This window comes from Pocillopora damicornis, chromosome 13 (assembly GCF_964200805.1).
Source record: "Pocillopora damicornis chromosome 13, jaPocDami1.2, whole genome shotgun sequence".
NCBI classification, from domain to species: domain Eukaryota; kingdom Metazoa; phylum Cnidaria; class Anthozoa; order Scleractinia; family Pocilloporidae; genus Pocillopora; species Pocillopora damicornis.
In genome coordinates, this window is record NC_142682.1 from 18898629 (window position 1) to 18920636 (window position 22008).

Sequence of the window (22008 nt, forward strand, 5' to 3'; positions counted from 1 at the left end):
TTTTATAGTTGTTAGTAGTTTCAGCCCTTGTCAATTTTTAGCAGCAAACGGGGAGGTGGTCAACAACATAGTAGTCAAACGATCCATTTCACGCAGTGGTCCATTTCACGCAGTGACACACTCGGCTGCGCCTTGGGAGCTCAGTTCTTAGCTTTAGTTCTTAACACATTTTTCGAAATCTGCGATCTATCACAAAACAGATGCACGGCAAGATAGAATCCATTTGTTACTTATCTACTTGTTACTACTGAGCATTTTCAAGTGAAAAAGGATATTGCTTTTACTTCGTAAAAATCGTTGATTTTAGGTGCACACGGTAGATACATCTTTAATCTTCAAAAAGCCATGCGTTTATTTATGGAGCGTTATTAGGGTCAAATTTAGAAAACAAATTATGTTATGGTGTTTGATATTTCATTCGGCCGAACTACAGAATTATGTTCCAGCGTTGCATGGAATTATGTTCGGCTCTTTTAACTTCAATAAAAAATGCAATAAACTATGTTCGGCTCTTTTAGAATTGTGTTGGGAGTATTTCACATATAACTAGGCTGGCAGTTTTTTTGAGTTTAGTCAAATTTTGTTCGGCTCCTCCGAATTGCTGGTTTTCACGTGACGTCACTAAATTTCAGACTTCAGAACTATTGATCCTCCTGAGATTTTACTTTCATGATGTATTAGAGCAGCTAAAAACTAATATTCAGACAAATTTTCACTCCAAATGGGTTCTTGGTTCAGTGATAGACTACTCTTGAATTTCTAAGCTTTTGCGTGACGTGGCCTTTACATGACGAGCGAGAGAGCTGTTATGTTGGTTTAAAAGGTGACTTATTTAGGGAAATTCAGCTATCTGAACAGTTCTTGTATTAGAATAAAGTATTATTGTTACGTTTATGAGTTCTTAGAGAGATAAATTCACGCTTTTGTAGCAAAACTCAGTGACAGATGTTTCTGCTGGTTTCCGGCCGCCATGTTGGTGCCCATCTAGGTGGGCACCAGCATGGCGGCTCCATACAAATCTCTATAAATTTGGGAAAAACGTTTCTCCTCATATCTTCCGTAAGAAAAATTGCTGTGACCTGAATCTTGGCGAGAGTCTTTACATATCTAGCTTCTTTCTATTTCCAGATTCTAGACTAAATCGATTGAACGGTTTTTATTTTTTATTTTGATCTATTTTGAATGGCGTGACACTGAAAACCAGCAATTATGTTCGGAACGCGGCTACTCGAATTATGTTCGGCAAGTAGACTGGTAGCCTCGCGATAAGAAATTCACGAGGAGTCCCGGGGCGAGAAACATTTCCCGCGCTCTCTATAATTTATTCTAATTATTACCAGTGTTCGTGTACTGTTCTGTCGAACATGGCGGACGAGTCGATTTCTGTAGAATTAAGCAGACATGTAACTGATATCATAAGTTGTCTTCAACGAAGTACTGGTCAGAATGATGTAATACAATTCCGCCTCGACTGGTTATACAATGCTGTTGTACGTTATTGTGACAATATCCCTTCTGGGGAGGCAGTACTGGCCCTTATTCAAGAAGCGAAAGAACTGCTAAGAGAAAATGAGAATGGTAGTTGTAGTGAGAACGTCGCGTTTCAAGCAGAGGTTGCAACTACTGGCGAGCGAGGAAGACCACGCATTATCATTGCAAAGGATCAGCTCGAGTTTTTGTTAGATTTGGGGTTTAAATCCGGAGAGATTGCATCTCTGCTTGGTGTCAGTGAAAGCACTGTTAAACGAAGAATTCGTGAGTATGAAACATTTGTGAGGCAAAGATATTCAAATATTACTGATGAAACTTTGGATGGCCTTGTTGAAGAATTAATGAGAGAATTTCCCAATTGTGGCTACAAGAGGATGACAGGCCTCTTGCTCAATTCAGGTCATAGAATCCAGCAAAATCGCATCAGGGAGTGTATGAGAAGAGTCAATCCCGAGGGCGTCCTCCTGAGAGTCCTTGAGCTGCGAACTGTCCGCCGGAGAAGATATCAAGTTAGTGGCCCTCTTGCCTTGTGGCATATCGACGGGAATCATAAACTAATAAGGTAAATGTATGAAACCTCGTTATATGCCAAGCAGTTCACACCTTGTGTACGGTGAGAACTGTACACAAGGTATGAACACTAACAAAACTAACGATATCTAACAATTTTGAAGTCGCAAAAACTTACCTGCACATTGTTCCACCATTTGGTGGTTTCTATACTTATCAAACACAACGACAAGGGTATGGGTGGTGGGGTCGGAGAGTCATCAGAGACCAGGATAGTTAAAGGTTTTGACTGTTTGTTAATTTTCAGATGGCGATTTGTAATACATGGCGGAATTGACGGCTTCTCGAGAATGATTTTTTTTTGAAATGCAGCACCAATAACCTGGCAAGTACGGTACTCGATTGCTTTCTCCAAGCAGTTGGGAGTTTTGGTCTACCTTCAAGAGTACGGTCTGATAAGGGTGGCGAGAATGTAGACGTTGCACGTTACATGTTGAGTCACCCGTTACGCGGACCTGATAGAGGGAGCCATATTGCTGGGCGAAGCGTACATAACCAAAGAATAGAACGTCTTTGGAGAGACCTTTTTAACTCGTGAATTGCGCGCATGCGCAAGAGCGAGTTATAGATACGATGTGGGGAATGGCATTCGCTCGCTCGCTCGCTCGCTCGATTGGTCGATTCCTGTAAACTTTTTTTAGATTTTAGACTTTCGAGTGCATTTTATAGTTTTTGGCGAGCAACAAACAGACGAAATGGCGACCTTCGTTGCTAAGAATAGTGGTGGGGTGAAAAAGAAGCCAATGATGATCTTAAAAGAGTTTTTTTTTTCGTTTTAGTTTCAACAAGCGGCGCCAGCGACTGGCAGGCATGCAAGGATTCACACTGAAATAACAGAACAACCTTCGTTTTTCATAAAATTGTAATTTACAATCCTTGAACTTGAAAACAATCCGAAGATTCATTGAAAATATAAGGGGGCATTCTGGTCTAAAATTAGGACGATTGTGACCACAACTTTTAAAATTCATAAAAAATTCAAAATTTAGCCTAAATGGCTCACATTTTCACCAAAGAGGCACCTGATTATGCTTTCTTCAATATTGATCTTAAATTGCTGACCATGCATTTCTGAAGTTAATTATTAACCTTATAAAATAAAATATTATTGTTAGACTTGATACACTGCCCCCTTTTGTTTCTAATGAAAATGCAGTCAAATAAACTTATGTTTGGCACATCAACTCTATATAAAAGGGATTACAACTTAATGGGGCAAAATTTGGTTACGGCAGATATTGTTGTCATGGCAACCAAATGAACATTTAGTTTATGTTTTTGCCTGTAAATATGCTTCTATTTTATATGGTCTAATTTTGTCCCATTAAGTTGTAGTAGGCTATATGTTAAACACTTGAGCCAAGTTTGACTGACATACCTTAAATCTAAGAAACAAAAAAATAGGGGGCAGTGCCGGCAGTAGGAAAAATGGCCATTTTTCAGAAAATAGCCTTAAACATTTGTAAAAGAGAAAAAACAATGAAAATGACTTCCATGCTCTCAACTACTGATTTGCTTTGATATTTCACCATAATACTATATCAAACAGCAGTAAATGTCACCAGGGAATGGTTTTTATGTCTGTTCATTTTTTTTTTTCTCTTTCTTGATGGTCCACTGTTCAGTCCAAGATCATTGAAGCCTCCCGCCTCATATGTCACACCTTCCCGGTTGGACCTCAGCTCTTCATCCCTTTGTTTTGCCTGCCTCCTCATGATTCTGTAGTTCTTGTACTGTTTGTCCACTCTTGCCTCAGCCTGTTTTACTCTTTTAGAATCTCTCCTCTTAAATTCTTTCCTTGTATGGTCCCCCACATTCAGTCCAAGCCTTCAACATGACCTGGTCTTTGGACTGGAACCACCATAGCTGCCTTGACAGTCATGAGTTTGCAACCAATCCTCAAATGCCTCTTGTGTACAATTGGCTTTTTTCTGATTACACTGAGTGCAGACTTTAGAAATGACCTCAAAGTCAAGAACTTTTCCAGATGCTGCTGATATTACGAAGCTTACACAGTGATTGGCAGAATAGCCTCGCCTGGACCAGGTGCCATCAAAACTCACTGGTACTTCAGCTATTGCATTCTCATTGTTATCTTCCTCACCCATCTCTAGAAATGCAAGTTTTCTAGCTTCAGCTCTGTTCTTGGCCAGTTCTTCTCGGACGACATCAGTGTGGGCTTCTAAGAGAGCATCCTCATGTCTATACCATGTATCAATTGAAATACTGAAAGGCATATCTAACATTTTGCAGAGTTTGGCTATTCCTTCCCTTCCTAAACCCATTTCAAAGGCACCATAAACAACTCTCCGATTTAAATCTTTTCCTTGGATAGTATTCGGTAATGTGGCATCAGATTTGTGGTATCCAGTAGCAAGTAGTTCTGACATTCCACATTCATCACACCTGGCATAGATGGAACTGCTCAAGCCAAATCTACTTGTACAGTCTTCTTCTAACTCAACATGGCCTAAAACAGCCAAAAAAAAAATAAACAGTTAAGAAACTTCATAACATAGCTATTAAGTTGAGCAGATTGTAGCTAGAAAGATAGATACGTTACATACAGATTACACGTGTATGTGATAAAGCTCTAGACTCACCTGAAGAGCATGTAGAGTGTGAATGAATCCTGTTACAAAATTTCCTTAAGCTATCCATGCTAACAAGGCGATAACCATTTGCTGACTCGAAAGCGTTATAGGAATTCTCGTCTGAGAGGCTTTCGGTCTCAGAGACTCGAATCTTTCTGGAAGATGCAGGCACAGCTGGTGGTGGAATTAGCTCGCTGACCACATCGTCTTCATCGACGAAAGTAACTCCTACTGTTGGCCGTTTCTCTTTATTCTGGCGCTTAAAATCATGGACTGAAGTGCCTCTGAAACCACTTTTTCGCTTTTTCGAAACATTTTTCCTTAAAACAGCCTGTTTGCGTCCTTCTTTTGGCATTGTAATTCGAAAATATTATGGAGCAATGCGAAAGTATTATGGAGCAATGCGGAGTTTTGGCCGAGAGCCGAATTGGCTTAGTAACCTAGCTTAGAACCGAAAAGATTGTACCTGTGGAACGGACTCTGGTCACACCAGACCGTAGGAACGTGTTTTAACAAGTTATAACGCATCGATAGCAAAAATAACGCAAAATTTGAAACCGTTGCTATGGAAACCGAAAAACAACAAAAAAACAAGGCTAAGAAAACCTCATTTTTTACTGACTCGCAAACTGGAAGTGGAAAAACTGACATCAAAACTTTAAACTAGACAGATTTGCCCAACTAAAGAGGCCATCAAAACATTTTCGAAAAAAATAAAGATTTTTAATTTTTTTTGACCAGAATGCCCCCTTACTGCGAAGCGCTCGGAGTTTACAGATGTTCAAAAGCTTTTTCTGTTATAGCGTGAGATTGAGGACAAAATTGATCATTACGTTCCGTCGCGTGTGTTTTTCCTGTGTGAAGCAACAGAAGATGCCGGCGACTGACGAAATAACAAGTTAACACGAAAATCAGATAACACCTAAACAAACAATTTTAGCTACCGATTTTCAGTGAATTTTTAAAGAACAATTTTCTTTTAAGTTTCAAGACAATTTGAAGATTCAACATACATACAACGTACTAAAATGCGAAAGTTACACACCACAAAATTGATAAATAGGCCTGAAATGAAATTCTATCTATCGATCATACGTTGCCTAGCACGTGACCTAAATCTACCCAGGCGGAGATCCAAAATGACGGTGGCAGGCTTGGCTTAGTTATATCACTCAAAACTCGTTCCCGTTTGTCTCAGTATTGCCTTGATTTTCTAATATTTACAACGAAAGACAGTAAATTTCACTTTTCACCCACATTTACTTCCAACCTTTTCTTTTGAACCAGAAACAAAAATGATAGACGTTTAAAACACATGACATCATCCACCTTGTCAAATGTAATAGCATGATCATTTCAATTGTAATGCCTTCTTATCCCAACGTTACTTTGTTTCTTTGCTACATTAGCGAACACTGAACTACTGCTCGTACTCTAAATATGACAATCAACCACAAAATTCCCTAAACCAGATAACATTAAACATAATCTAAAAAATCATGTGTCAATTCACGAGTTTGCTCACAGAGCACTTTGATTTGTGGACGTCTTCATGCATACTACAACCTTTTCTATGCAATGGAACGTTCTGGAACGCTTGACGCATCAAATGAGCTTCATTTATTTACCCTTCACTTTGTGTATGTTCCAAGAATTAACCAAACAATGCAATTATTTGCCCAAGGGCATAACAGGGCTCCCATCTCTACAGAGAGGGGAAAGAGTCCTCTTCAACTGTGGATCTCTGGTGCTGTCTCAGCTTCAAATCGTGGAATTGATGAATTCTGGAGTCAGGTGTGTTTTGAAAAGGGAAGGGTGGGGAGGGAGGGATAAGGACTTTGCAAGAATCTGTTAAAGTTTTGATATTCATGCAATGTTAAAGTGATTTTCAGACTTGTTTCTCATGTTATCCAATTTATGGTCGACACATGTGGAGAAGTACAACCTTTCAGCTTGTTTCCAAAAGTGCAGTCACAATAATAGCTCTTACATGTAAAGTAGCTTGGAGAATAAATCTACCTGAGTAGTCTTCATGAACAATTTTCTTCCAGGATTATGAAGAAACAATAACAGATTAATTGCAATTTTTTTTATTAACAAGAAGTACGTTGCAGTAAATTGGTTCACAACATGCGTGTGGTATAGAGCCATCATGAAATGTGTTGTTTACATGTTTTTCAGGGTGACTACTATGGTGTTGACTGGGATGGCCCTGCACCAGATGTTAGCTTAGATGATGAAACTCCAGTTGAAGTTCCCAATACAACAAACCCACTGGAACCAGCTCAGTACTCATCACTCACAAACTTAATTAACCCTCTACGCAACAGTGATGAATATGGAGTTGAGATCTACCTGGAGGTACTAACATTTCTTCAAGAAACAGCAACGAGCAGTTAAAGATTTAAAAAAAAAGGGACAAATTATATGAATGAAATGAGTTTAATAAAACATCCAAATATGTACCACCGTTAAAAAAGGTGCAAGAACTTGTAATTACTGATAATGACATCCATTTCTTGAAAACACTAATGGTCTGTCACATCCATTTTTTAACTTAGAAAGAGTTCTTATATTTGCTTCTAACAAATGCTCGACCAAACCAAAACATTCCAAAGGTGGCCTGTGGTATAACATTTTTCATTTCAAGTCCCGGCGCTAGATTTTTACTTTTGAATAACCGTAGAAAAAAAAACATCATCATGGCCGAGACTACACTCTGAGAAGCTGGCAGAGGAGATACATTTGTTACATTTCAAAATTCAACAGTGATTAACGTGAGCAATGCAGTCAAAACTAGTGGCTTGTAAACTGTAACAATATAAATAAAAAGAGATCCTTACGAAGTCCATGTCTAGAATTAAATGGAACCATAACCAATATAATTCTCGCAGGCTTCTAAAAATTTTTCCTGGAAATCCTCAAAACTTTTGTGCACAGTTGGTACTTTTAACACCATGCTACAAGTTTCTGCAAAGAATACTTGGTTGCTGTTGTTAGAAAATTCAACTTCAACTTTCCTACTAAGGCCAAGTGGAGGAACTTTGTCCAGGGATGTCACATAGCGAAAAAACTTTTCCAGTCCAGCACTTCCTTGTTCTGAAAGAGGAAACATAAAAATGAATACATGAGAACAGTCACAGTACCCCAGTGAGATCAAGCTGACATTTATTGGCACAATAATTCATTACTCCTGATAGTTAAAAAAAAGAGAGAAAAAAACAATTCACAATAGGTTTCCTGAAAACAATTTTTCATTTTTTGTAGCAATACTCTGTCCCTTCAATGACTTATCATGATGACAATGGGAGGGATTCTTGATTTGCAGACATCAGAATGAATGCTGCATACTATTATCTACAAATTCACTTATTGTAAACATGAAACTAGTGTTCCAAGTTAAACTTGTACCCTCCCCATCATTGTGCTTTTCACATGTGCATCCCTGCTGCCTTGATGAAAGCCCCCTTAACCCACCAAGAAAACAGGCATGTTTTTTGGGTTTCAACTTAAGTCATATACATCAGACACACATCATCATCATTATTATATAACATTTCGACACAAACCATTCTCCAAATTCTGAATGGCTTTAACAAGGAAATAATTGGCCTCCTTGTCATTGTCTTCTTCTTGGAACTCCAGGCATTCAAGTACTTCCTGACTTGTCAAAGCTCCTTGCCAAGTATTCAGGAAATAAGCGCCCATCAGGTCTGGATGGGATTTGATAAGGCCAAGAATTCCCAGTGTCTCTAGTCCTTTACGGAACTGATCCAGTGGCTCTTGTCGTTTTTTCTGCACATCATGCACAATAAGTGTCTGCATTGCATGATTTCTGTTGAGTATTGTGAGAGGCTTCAGCCATCCTGCATTTATAAGTGCATTCCCAAGAAATTCATCATTAGCAACCTCTTGTAGGTCTTCACTGCCTGCAGCAGCAGTCACCTGTGATTCATGAACATTAGAACATAAAGTTTTCAGTCAAATTGGAAGTGACCATCTCCCAGACTCCATCATCAATATTATTTTGGTGGGGATGAAAAAAGGTTCACTTCCTTATATGCCATTGTGATGATTTTAGATTAGAATGATATGAAAAGTCCTTGTTGTGTTACTGTTTATATATTTAGTGTTTGTTTTGTGTATGGCGAAAAGGTGAATTCTAAGGAAATCTGCGATGAAATATACATTTTTTTGGAAGCAATGCTGAGTCAACATTTTTGTTCCAGATTAAAGCTTGACTATCTCTAAAAACGCATGGTTACCCCAAGCTAACATTAAGGGTATTTTTAAGGGGTTATACTGTTGCTATGGTAACCACTTATCTCTACCTAGCCCTCCTGCATCAACACCTGCTTCTCCTGCAAATACTATTCTAGGGGCTGCTGTGAAGTCAAACTGTGGATTTTTGAAGACAACAATACTCTCATTCCAGAATTCATCCCGGTAAGCACGGATACGCTTGACATGATCTTCATTTAGTTTTAAGGACCTTTTATGACACTGCATTAGCTCTACCAGAGTTGAGAATGCTTTGGATGCTGGTGGTGTAGTACTGTCTGCACTTGGAGTGTTGAATGGACTTTCTAATAGCTCTGAGTCTGAGTCTGATGTGGAACCAAGACCAATATCCCCATAATAGATGGAATTACATACATGTGCAGTACCTGCAGTGTGAAGTAAGACAATATAATAGACAGGGTCAGAATAATAGAGTTTGTTTGGTAGAGATGACCCCTGCCATAAGAAAAGGTTTGACTACAATAAAATTAGCTACAATAGAATGCACAGTGTTCACTGTTACCACCCATGTCACAAAATGTTAAGGTGAAAACTGATTCGTTTTTTTTTATTTCGTTTTCTAAAGAAACAATGTCACAAGATCCAGTATGATTTTTCTTGTTATAAGCTCCTCAAATTTAAGTTCCACCTCTCTTCCTTGGTAGTACATGCACATGAACTGGCTTTGGAAAAGATAGTGCCAACTTGTACATCCATACTCAGTACCTATTTTGCAAACATTTCACCTGTACACAAAACACAAAATCAATATACATTTACTCGCACCTGCATTACTGCACAAAATGTCATTTGCTGACTTCTCCAAATCAAAGTTATTCTTTGTGAGAATACGAACCAGATCTTCTTCAGTTTCACCTGGAAACATTTCCCTCAGAGTTTTTAGGCATCCTAGCAAAAAAGGAAAAGCCAGACTTTTTTATTAGTAAAGTTGCTTGTAAGTTGTAAGTATCTTTGTTCATTTGTTGTTGTAAAATTTCTTACCTCTATTTAATGAACTTGTAGCTTCAAGGTTACCACCTTGGATGTCACCAGAACCTTCACGGATACTACTTTCTGTAGAATTCCCAGAGCTGGAACCTCCTTCACAGTCATTGTCATGTGCATGCCATTGACTTAATGGAATCCCCTTTACACACTTCAGACAGTCAATTAGAACTGCATCAGCAGATTCTGACGGTTCCTATAAAACCCAAACGCACATCAAATTGATGGTTATGTGACCCTGACCCTCTTTCAATGTCTAGTAACTGAAAACAAACAATGCCTCCAATAATTAAAGGCCAGGCCTCAGTTGTTTGAAGGTTGGATAACGCTATCCAGCAGATAAATCACTATCCAGTAGATAGTGCAGTTTCTTTTGCCAACACTTATCTACTGGATAGTGATTTAATGGGTGGAAAGGGTTATCCACTCTTTGAACAACTGGGCCCAGGAAAAAAGGGAACAGGTGCACATCAATTTTTAAAATACTCTTCCAGTTCAACTGTTTGTGTTTCCTGCGCTTTTTTGCTAAGATGACCTTTTTTTACCAGGTAATAAGTACAGAACAAGCAACTAGGAGTATTTCTAGTCTCCCTGGATGGGATGCTACTCCAGTGCAGGGTTACCCCCAGCAGTAAATTCGCCGGTACCCAGCTGTACCCATTTATACACCTGGGTGGAGAGAGGCACGGTGAGAGTAATGAGTCTTGCCTAAGAACACAACGCAGTGCCCTGGCCAGGGTTCAAACCCATATAATAAACTGTCATATTTTGGGGTGAACAAAGCTCAGACATAATAAAACTTGACTAAAATTAAATGACCAGCATATGCTTAAGACTCTTAAATTTAAAAAAATAAAGATTTCCAGGCTATATCGATCACAACAACAATAGGGAGAAGGAATGTTACCTCAAATACAGGATTGCTGTCCAAGTCGCGTTGCAGGGGTCGAATGTACGCCAGAGCCTGCCCCAGACCGGAGCTGTCTCGTAGGAAAGGTACCGAGTAACCACTTGCCGGAGGTGTTATGGTGGTGAGGGAGGAGTTACTACCCTGATGACCGGTTCGCATTATTTCAAACCCCCCACCTTCGCAGAGCTTTGGAAACGCTTCCTCTAACTTTTGCCGAAACTCAGCGAGCTTTGCTTTGTTATGAAAGCAGATTTTTCGTCTGCCCAGGCCAGCCTGTTGTAAGGCGAATTTGGCTGCTCTTGTTGGAGCTCGGGACTGGTCTTTCGCAGCCAAACAGAAGAACTCGTGTGTCCACGTTTCTTTTGGCTGAAATAGTTTTGGTTTCGGATAGTTCCTCTTGGTTTGCCTCGAAGATGACAAAGGAGTACTGTTATGAACACTGTAGGGGGCAAACAGTTTGCGGAAATTTTGCACAATACCACTTGCTCCAACCTGACCATGTGCTTGACTAATCTGTTCAGCTGCCGGTTGATATGGTTCGCTATCACCCTCACTGAGAAGCGAGGTAACTTCCCGTAGAAGTTTAATTGCTTTAGCACTTTTGCATTTGTTTCGATTTTCTTGGTTTTCGTCGCGATCGCCTCTTCCACGTTTGTTCTCCGCCATGTTCGACAGAACAGTACACGAACACTGGTAAAATTAGAATAAATTATAGAAAGCGCAGAGAGCGCGGGAAATGTTTCTCGCCCCGGGACTCCTCGTGAATTTCTTATCGCGAGGCTACCAGTCTACTTGCCGAACATAATTCGAGTAGCCGCGTTCCGAACATAATTCGGAGGAGCAGAACAAAATTGGATTAAACTCAAAAAAACTGCCAGCCTAGTTATATGTGAAATACTCCCAACACAATTCTAAAAGAGCCGAACATAGTTTATTGCATTTTTTATTGAAGTTAAAAGAGCCGAACATAATTCCATGCAACGCTGGAACATAATTCTGTAGTTCGGCCGAATGAAATATCAAACACCATAACATAATTTGTTTTCTAAATTTGACCCTAATAACGCTCCATATTTATTTAGAAGTAAGCACTTCTAAAATTCAGAAAAGTGAGTTTTACAAAGCCTAGTGGACCAATTTTGGCCCCTTCTTCTCTAATTTAGAGCTCTTGAAAGCCGATCATGACATCTTATTTTTTGTTAAAATAATCAGAGCTAGTACTTTAATCCAAGCAAGCACTTTACAACGCATGTAAAACGTGGACGTCATCTCCTCATTAGGATGTAAGCAGGAAGCGTAAGCACTAAGCGTATCGTATACTGTCATGATAACTTTCCGATTGCTCCAGACTGCATAATATAGTAGATTTCCATAAAAGTTCCGCGGACTAAGAAGCTTAATGTGGTATTATTCACCGCCCTTGACAGCTAACTGCTACCATTAAAACATCGCTTCACGCGAGAAATTTAATACCTGAATGACATTCAGCGCAGGTCAAATGGTAAAATCAGATCCAAAGTTGTGCCAAAATTATGAATCGTGCCAAAAATATAAATCGCCAGTGATAAAAGTCAATCGTTCATGGTAGCAACAAATCTTAACTTAAAATCAATTTAGGTGACGTTCTAGAATGGTCAATCGTTGGTGTTGAACCTCAGTCCCTTGTGTTGATGTACTAAACGCCGTTGTAAGACTCCAATTGAAATCGCTAATTAAATATCGCTGATGTTCTGTGGAAGGTCAATAGCGCCAATGTCAGTCGTTGTTTTTAGTATCCTGATCAATATTGTTTTGGAATAATAGTGAAATATCAAATCCCTTATTCAACGGTTTGGCATACAATTCTGGCGTAAATTCTGCTCAATGCTCGAACGTTCCTTCGCAAAAAAAATATATTTTGTCGAATGTCAAAAATATTTTGGGATTGTTCCTTGTCGCCTCCCGTATGGATGGGTAAATGCAACCGAAAGTAGAATCAACAACAAATCGTCACTAACACTTTACAGAAGCAGTTCCATTCATCACAAACGATCTGGAACAAAACAAGAGGGAAACTTTGTCCGCAATTAACGCCGGATATTATAGTGTAAGGGATTTTGCGGACAATTATTATACAAAAACACCGGCTTCTTTGAAGTTTGAAAGAGTCAGACAAAATTTTGACAAGTGCAAATATCCCAGTCGCATTTTTTCGCTTTATGACTTCATTTTCCGGTTGCTGTTCTTTTTTTTGTTTTGTTTTGTTTTATTTTTGGCGTCTTACCATGTTTTTCTATTATTTTAAGATTTCGTAATATTTTAGGGAGGTAAAACAGGTGAATAGATTATGAGACTCCATACAAAGCTGAGTGGGAGGGGAAGCGACTGAAGGCGTTACAAAATAAACAAAAGATAAAAACTAAAACGCCCTAGAAAAACAAAAATCTGATGATGGGGGATCTTGTACAGGACCAATTTTTCTTTGCGCTAGGTTTCGTTCTCTATGGTTAGGCATGAAAGTTGCTTTTTATTAACTTATTAGGGCGGAGTAAAGGTGGGGAAAATTAGTCCATCATCAACATTTGCAGATTCCCTCCATTTTCACCTCTTATATACAGTTTACGTTTGTCATTCTTTCGGGTTAATCATATTGGGAAAACGTTCATGTTTTGGTGAAAAGTTTTTGCTTATTTTTGCCGATCTTCCTCTGCGCTTACTAATGGTAAAACATATCCTCAAATTGTGTTTCTATGCCTCCCAATTCAAAATCAGTTCGATTCGTCTGGCAGCTATCCATCTAAACTGCGTGGCTTGAACTTGGCGGATAACAATAATACGACCTCATCAAGCAGCGAAATGCCACAAACGAAAGGGTAGGCGGGACTACAAGTCCCACAAGTTCCGTAGAGTGCAGCACTGATCTTATATTGAATGATGTGATCTTTTTGTTCTTGATCAACAGGTCGTAAAATTCAACTTGATAAAAGAAGGAAACGAAATCATTTCTCAGTGCGAAGAACAGAAAATAATCAGAAGTAAAACGATAGTTTAATACGGATAGATAAACAATATGTTCGATTTCTTAAAATAGTTTCATCTCTCGAGGAAGAGCTCTACGATTTTATTCCTCCCCTTTGGAAGGGGAATTATCACAATACTCTTAAAAACGTATTGGCCCACTTACGCAAATGTGTACTTATTTGGTGTCAAGAGACGTTTTATTTTGGAAACTTGAGCTATAATGATAAACACATTTAGGAAATAAAAGAGTAAAGAAGCAAAGTAGTGGAAAAGAGGTGTGTTTCGAACTTCACTGTATAAACCGTCGGTTGGTTTTGATATTTTTTTATCTACTGTAACTAAAAGTCTGTTGACACCGATCCCAGTCGCATTGGAAACGATGAGCCGCTCGAGATCAACAGGAAGTCGTTCAGTAAGTGACACTGTTTGTCACACAAGACATCTATTCATTCGACAATTACGTCACATTACTGACCTTTCTAGAAAACTGTGGGTCTAGAGAATTCTATGAAAAAGTAGATATATACCATGAAACTCAGAGGGAAATTCAAAGCAAGGAGCGAGGAGGTACTGTGGTGTACCTGGAGAAAGAAGAAATAAGGTGTATTTGCTGTGCCAACGATATTTTGGGAAACTAAGGTAATTATTCTTTCTATGTATGTCACAACGAATTAGGAGTCTGGTGTATTACATAAGATTCGTTATCTCGGCGTTGCCAAAGAGGCAAAGAGTAAATGAACTCTATTCAAGTTCTGACGAAGGGCCATCGGTCTAAACGTGAGCCGTTTAGAAATTCTTTATGATAGTCAATTCACACCATCAATTTAGCTGAGAAGACCAAATTATGTCTATTCAAGCGAACTCTACGACTTCTTAAAGTCGATCTTACCCGTAGGAGAGCCCGCTGATAATAATATGTTGTTTCTCAGAGACTGAAAACAAATGAACAAAATAAAAAGGCGTCAAAATTCCGATTTATTCTTGCTTAGTATTCTTGCGCAATGCTTTGTTTTCTCTAAAAACTGAAAGGGATTATTTGTGATTGACACATGTGTACTTTTGAATGAAACAACGGAGCTACGTTTGGCAAGGACTGTCACGACAAAGTTTTTTTCAAAAACAGTCAGAGAGTATTATTAACTCTCATCGGCGATTAAGTAATGTACGAAGATTTACCTCTGTTCGGTAAGTAAATGGCAAGGAAAGTAATTAAAAGGAAATTCGAATGATTTCTTTTGAAGTTGTGAGAGTTTGCTCGTTTTTTTGCTGCAATGGTGTGTGTAAATCGGGTCTTTCCTCCACAAAAACTAAATTCGAATGAGACACTTCAATTAGACACAAGGGGATTTATGCAGCTTTTTCTAATTTAATTGCTTCAGTTTCTGTTGTGCAATTTACGGTACAAATGTCCAAATTGAACAGACTTGGGAAGACTTACCGAAAGCGTATATTTATTGTAGAACTGAAAACTTCGCTCGCTCTTTTACTTCGAACAAATTGTTTGAGGGAATTCAGATATAAAATGAGTGAAAGTTTCATCGATTAATTCAATGGTGACTAAACGAATACCTTAAAGGGCATGTAAACCCAAAAATACATGTTTTTCTCATACTATGTTAAAAGTGGCGTAGAGAACGAATCTGAAATTCGTTTTGTCCAATTCGACTTATTTTAGGAGAAAATCGGCATTTTCAACTGAAATTCTATTTTCGGTAAAAACGATAGCGAGAGTCGTGACGCAAGCGGTGGAACTGAAATATTGCGCAACACATATTCCCTAGCAGAACTGGTGTGGTAGCTCGTGTAAGTAGCGGTAGTTCGAAGATGTTTTTCAGAAGATAGCGACTCGAATGCCCTAAGCTTAGTATATGACGGCGATGGGGATGGTCTAGAATCTTTAGGAAAGTCTGGGCCACGTCCTTAACAATATGAGCTGCGTAGGGTTCACCGAAGCGATCCGCAAGAACACAGTGTTGACAGCGATGCGACCTCCTCGGAAACTCAGACTGGTATCTAATTTACTGTGTGATTTACTTGTATTTGATATGAAAATCCAATAAAGCAAGGGCACAATCTAAAAGAATGCAACAGAAATTTTTTAAACCCGCTGAGCTTCCGAGGGTGTTTTGTATAAAATTGTCAAAGGTGCGGGTGTGGAACTTGTCAACCAATGCCGACAACTCGTGAAAGTGTTTGTTGTACGGAAATCGGGCAATTGTGGCAAAAAGTAGAGGAGCGAGGGTCTGAAACCCAGATAAGTTGTTTCACTGAGTATCCAGGTTTTTAGTCAATTTGCCTTGATTTCTGGGTGCTAGAGACGGCCTATTACACGTACAGGCAGCAGTAAGGCACAGAGAATCACACCGGAAACGAGTAAGCTAAATGTTTTCCGTTTCATCTGTTTCGTTACATTTTGAGATCGATTTGCTTGAGTTGTTTCTGTCATTGATTTAATAATACAGTACTACAGCTAGCTGTTTATAGTTCCGAATAATTTGCTTCTGGTAGGGCCTGAATTGTCGGTACAACGCCAGGAAGAATCAAAGTGCTCTGTGAGCAAACTCGTGAATTGACACATGATTTTTTAGATTATGTTTAATGTTATCTGGTTTAGGGAATTTTGTGGTTGATTGTCATCTAGAGTACGAGCAGTAGTTCAGTGTTCGCTAATGTAGCAAAGAAACAAAGTAACGTTGGGACAAGAAGGCATTACAATTGAAATGATCATGCTATTACATTTAACAAGGTGGATGATGTCATGTGTTTTAAACGTCTATCATTTTTGTTTCTGGTTCGAAAGAAAAGGTTGGAAGTAAATGTGGGTGAAAAGTGAAATTTACTGTCTTTTGTTGTAAATATTAGAAAATCAAGGCAATACTGTCTTAATGAAAACATTAACGATTCCCTCTTTATCAAATGAGACAAACGGGAACGAGTTTTGAGTGATATAACTAAGCCAAGCCTGCCACCGTCATTTTAGATCTCCGCCTGGGTAGATTTAAGTCACGTGCTAGGCAACGTATAATCAATAACAAGATAGAATTTCATTTCAGGCCTATTTATCAATTTTGTGGTGTGTAACTTTCGCATTTTAGTACGTTGTATATATGTTGAATCTTCAAATTGTCTTGAAACTTACGAGAAAATTGTTCTTTAAAAATTCACTGAAAATCGGTAGCTAAAATTGTTTGTCTAAGTGTTATTTGATTTTCGTGTTAACTTGTTATTTAGTCAGTCGCCGGCATCTTCTGTTGCTTCACACAGGAAAAACACACGCGCGCGACGAAACGTAATGATCAATTTTGTCCTCAATCTCACGCTATAACAGAAAAAGCTTTTGAACATCTGTAAACTCCGAGCGCTTCGCAGTAAGTGATATTTTCAATGAATCTTCGGATTGTTTTCAAGTTCAAGGATTGTAAATTACAATTTTATGAAAAACGAAGGTTGTTGTTATTTCAGTGTGAATCCTTGAATGCTTGCCAGTCGCTGGCGCCGCTTGTTGAAACTAAAACGAAAAAAAAAAACTCTTTTAAGATTATCATTGGCTTCTTTTTCACCCCACCACTATTCTTAGCAACGAAGGTCGCCATTTCGTCTGTTTATTGCTCGCCAAAAACTATCAAATGTACTCAAAAGCCTAAAATCTAAAAAAAGTTTACAGGAATCGACCAATCGAGCGAGCGAGCGAGCGAGCGAGCGAGCGAGCGAGCGAATGCTATTCCCCACATCGTATCTATAACTCGCTCTTGCGCATGCGCGCAATTCACGAGTTAAAAATGACTGCTACAAACAACAGAATGTTCGAACGGCTCGACGCTATTTTTATTTGAACAAGTTTCACAAATTGTGCTTCAAATTTGCGTCATTTGGAAATATTTGCGTTGTATGCTCAGTTTTATTTGAATCAGTACAAAACTGGATTACACAACGCTTTACCATTATGAAAAAACTGAGTATATTGAAGCAAACTGTAAGTAAAAAAATCGTGACGAGACCGGCAAACAACGGCTGTGGAAAAGACTCCGTGTCTCACGCGATTATTAAACGAAACTTTGTAGGTTCCACCCGTGACGTCACAAGAAAGATGGCGCCATTCAAAATGGTGAATGTTTCGAATTTGGAAGAGCTTTTTCAAAATGAAAATGGACTTTTGAGAAAAAACGAATGGCACCTTTGGTGTACTTGATATATTTACTAAACATCTATGTGAAAAGAAAATGAACGTTTTTTGGGTTTACATGCCCTTTAAGTTTTGACTTTCTAGGTACTTTTCGTGAAGGATTGAAATTAATTACAAACGGTTTTTAGGCCACCTATCAACCAATTTAATGGCATAATTAAGTTATAATTTTTTTTTAAATTGATGTCATGCATTAAAAAAGAACTTAATCCAAAAGGAGCTCACCTGGAAAAGAAAGACCCCTTATTCCATTGATGCATATCTGATGCATTTGATGACAAGGTACAAATTTCTCGCAGCAGGAAGACTGCATTCCTGACTGGCTCACTGATATAGTGTTACACAAGTGTAGCGTAAATTTCGGCTTGAGGGCACTGAAGTCACCTGATTTACTAGAACGTGATCGCGAACGTGAGACTTCGGAATGATGACAAATATATGTTTCTATGTACTTTGTACATACTTCTTTGACGCAGCACGTCTCATTGAATTCGCAAAAATTGCATGAAAGACAGGTATGGATGAAAGGACAGCAGGAAAAGAACTCTATTCAAGTTCCGACGAAGGGCCATTGGTCGAAACGTAAGCCGTTTAGAAATTCTTTATGATGGTCAATTCGAACTATCAATTTAGCTGAGAAGACCAAATTATGTCTATTCAAGCGAACTCTACGACTTCTTAAAGTCGATCTTACCCGCAGGAGAGCCCGCTGATAATAATATGTTGTTTCTCTGAGGCTGAAAACAAATGAACAAAATAAAAAGGCGTCAAAATTCCGATTTATTCTTGCTTAGTATTCTTGCGCAATGTTTTGTTTTCTCTAAAAACTGAAAGGGATTATTTGTGATTGACACATGTGCACTTTTGAATGAAACAACAGAGCTACGTTTGGCAAGGACTGTCACGACAAAGTTTTTTTCAAAAACAGTCAGGGAGTATTATTAACTCTCATCGACGATTGATTAATGTACGAAGATTTACCTCTGTTCGGTAAGCAAATGGCAAGGGAAGTAATTATAAGGAAATCAAATTTTTTCTTTTGAAGTTGTGAGAGTTTGCTCGTTTTTTTGCGGCAACGGCGTCTGTAAATCGGGTCTTTCCTTCACAAAAACTAAATTCGACCGAGCCGTTTAGAAATTCTTTATGATGGTCAATTCGCACTATCAATTTAGCTGAGAAGACCAAATTATGTCTATTCAAGCGAACTCTACGACTTCTTAAAGTCGATCTTACCCGTAGGAGAGCCCGCTGATAATAATATGTTGTTTCTCTGAGACTGAAATCAAAGTTACAAAAAAAAAAGGCGCCATAATTCCGATTTATTCTTGCTTAGTATTCTTGTGCAATGTTTTGTTTTCTCTAAAAACTGAAAGGGATTATTTGTGATTAACACATGTGCACTTTTGAATGAAACAACGGAGCTACGTTTGGCAATTTCGCTCTGAAGAAGGGCTAACGCTCGAAATGTCAGCTTTTTTACCCTTTAAGGTGGCTAATTTACGTTTTCAACCCAGCTGTTAACACTAAATTACCTGCTATACTCTCCCACCGATGCAGCACCACAGTTTCTTTAGAAACTTACCCCTTTACGTTTGGCAAGGACTGTCACGACAAAGTTTTTCTCAAAAACAGTCAGAAAGTATTATTTACTCTCATCGACGATTAATTAATGTACGAAGATCATGATTTACCTCTGTTCGGTAGGTAAATGGCAAGGAAAGTGATTAAAAGGAAATTCGATTTTTTTCTTTTGAAGTTGTGAGAGTTTGTTCTTTTTTTTGCTGCAATGGTGTGTGTAAATCGGGTCTTTCCTCCACAAAAACTAAATTCGATGGGACACTTCAATTAGACACAAGGGGATTTATGCAGCTCTTTTTAATTTAATTGCTTCAGTTTCTGCTTTGCAATTTACGGTACAAATGTCCAAATTGAACAGACTTGGAAAGACTTACCGAAAGCGTATATTTGTTGTAGAACTGAAAACTTCGCTCGCTCTTTTACTTCGAACAAATTGTTTGAGGGAATTCACAGTGACTCTCTTTACCCAAGAGCATCGATATAAACTTGAAAAATGTCAAGAAACTTTACGAATTCGATTAGCATACCGTTCAGGGGCAGCGACAGAACCTTAATTCACATCATGCTGAAGGAAACTGGAATTAGAGATCCGGCAGTGTGAACGGCATGCCTTTCTCAAGAATCAACCCATCCAAAATATTATTTTAGATTTGATTCCCATTTGATTCAATCTTTATGAGATTTGAGATTTCAGTAAATCAATCAACAAGAGTAACGTTTTTTTCCTGTTACAGATATTTACGACATGAACGGACTTCTGCCTATGGCGCCTGTCATGCGTAATGCCCCAACATTTCCAGGGAGTCTTGACTATGATGTTCACGGAAAAAATTGTGCAGACATCTTCTGTGTCCTGCCACAATGCGTGAACTTTAAGTTGCGAACCAGGCATGTCAGCCCATCTCCAAAAGACAAACCTGACAGTCAGGCCTGTGGGGCTTCGGCTGACACGACTGCGAACATCTTGCAGAACAGTAATAATGATAGCAATGTAGCGTCCTTAGGTCGAGCCATTCTGGATCATGATGCAGAGAAACAGCTCCTGGATGAATTAGAAGAGTATGAGAGGTTTTTGGAACGACAGGTAGCTGATATGGCCCCACAGCCTGGTTTCAGTGGTTGTTTTGGTTACAACCCAAAAGAGGATTGTCAAGTTCCTCGACAGACAGATTCGTTGCACTGTTACAGCCCAAAAAGGGATGGCCAGACTCCCGGCGAGACAGCGAGAAACCATCAACCTTATTCCCGCGATTACGGCGCAAAATTTGAGGGGAGGAGATCTACCTTTATGAAACCTTCTAATTCCGCGGTTAGGCTGAATAAGGAATCTGACGAAGATCCCTTCTTTCCAAGTTTCTATGAGCAGTTTCCATCAAGAGATCAATTTACTGTTCCAGTAAAAAGGTCAGGGGACATTTATGCTGCTAAACGCAAGCGGAAAGATTCCTCTATGATGAAAACCATGCCAGTACCAGCCCCCATCGAGCGGGAGAAGACTGCTTGTCCCTTTTCGAGCGCCTCAGAGCAATTTCTTGGCACACATTCCGACCCTAGCCGAATGGTGTTTGGAATCCTCGCGCAGATATTGCATATGTTTGAAAAACCCATGTCTGCTGAAGCTGAAACATTTTTTGTCCATGTTCTTCAAAAGGCACTCAGAGAGATACAGAATGTAAAGTCACGAGAGAGCATCAAGTGAGTTTACTATAGACCCCGCGGCAAGAGTTTGTAATATGAAGTTGTAGATTACTGATATATTTTCATTGTTCTTGATGAGATTGGAGACTCCAGTTCGATCTGTACCAATGTGTCAATTTTTTTCGTTCGCGAAATCTTGAAAATATTTTTTGTAAATTGTAAAAAGTGTTGCATTAAATTATATTGAATAGATAAAAAAGCAGATTCAAGGCTATTATACTTCAAGTTCAAGTTGTACAAAACTTGATATCCTAATGAAAATGTTTTTCGGTAAACAGATATTTCGGGTTTAGCTCACCAATCAAGAAATCGGTCGTTATTGATGTTATGGTTCAACGGGAAAAAGGAGACAGTGCTTCCACTAGCAATGCAAAGTAATTTGCATATCAGACATAGTTTGAAGCTACACTGGTTTGCAGATTTAATGAATGTAACCGAAGAAGTTACAATTCATAGACCCAACGTTTCGACACTCCTGTCTAGTGCCTTCATCAGGGGTGATCTAAACGCTGCAACAAGAGGTCCTTTTATATGATCACTAATTAGCGGCCTTTTTTCTGACGAGGTGTAAATAGGCGTTAGGAAGCAGACCGCCATCGTCACGATTTAAAGGAGCGTGGGCGGAGTTAATGTGCTAAGCCTCCAAACAAAGGCGCTGGTGGTAACGCCGATTAGTGGTGATAATTTTAGAATTATCC

At 38.9% G+C, this 22008-nt stretch overlaps 3 protein-coding genes and 1 pseudogene across 5 annotated transcripts; 2 read left to right on the forward strand and 2 right to left on the reverse strand.

The window, feature by feature from the left end:
- Window positions 1-1228: 1228 nt before the first annotated feature.
- On the forward strand, window positions 1229-7197 carry LOC149035829 (uncharacterized; annotated as a pseudogene). Its single transcript, XR_016182672.1, has 4 exons — window positions 1229-2053; window positions 2309-2597; window positions 6202-6449; window positions 6837-7197. The product of XR_016182672.1 is annotated as an uncharacterized LOC149035829 (transcript).
- On the reverse strand, window positions 3559-5135 carry LOC149035830 (uncharacterized). Its single transcript, XM_089192931.1, has 2 exons — window positions 4665-5135; window positions 3559-4531 (listed from the first exon to the last, which is right to left on the reverse strand). The coding sequence occupies exons 1-2, from the start codon at window positions 5008-5010 to the stop codon at window positions 3891-3893; spliced, it is 987 nt and encodes a 328-aa protein (XP_089049057.1). The 5' UTR covers window positions 5011-5135; the 3' UTR covers window positions 3559-3890.
- Window positions 7198-7382: 185 nt separating the features above from the next.
- Window positions 7383-11537, reverse strand: LOC113674888 (uncharacterized). The gene is made up of 6 exons (XM_089191339.1): window positions 10849-11537; window positions 9939-10137; window positions 9723-9845; window positions 8965-9322; window positions 8225-8628; window positions 7383-7754 (listed from the first exon to the last, which is right to left on the reverse strand). The coding sequence occupies exons 1-6, from the start codon at window positions 11515-11517 to the stop codon at window positions 7516-7518; spliced, it is 1992 nt and encodes a 663-aa protein (XP_089047465.1). The 5' UTR covers window positions 11518-11537; the 3' UTR covers window positions 7383-7515.
- Window positions 11538-14281: 2744 nt separating this feature from the next.
- Window positions 14282-21509, forward strand: LOC113669863 (uncharacterized). 2 transcript variants are annotated; one of them, XM_089192928.1, is made up of 2 exons: window positions 14282-14490; window positions 20347-21509. In XM_089192928.1, exon 2 carries the CDS (start codon window positions 20358-20360, stop codon window positions 21309-21311), a length of 954 nt encoding a protein of 317 aa, XP_089049054.1. In that variant the 5' UTR covers window positions 14282-14490; window positions 20347-20357; the 3' UTR covers window positions 21312-21509. The 2 variants fall into 2 exon arrangements, with proteins under 2 accessions (XP_089049054.1, XP_089049053.1); XM_089192927.1 differs by lacking the exon at window positions 14282-14490 and adding an exon at window positions 18352-18616.
- Window positions 21510-22008: the final 499 nt, after the last annotated feature.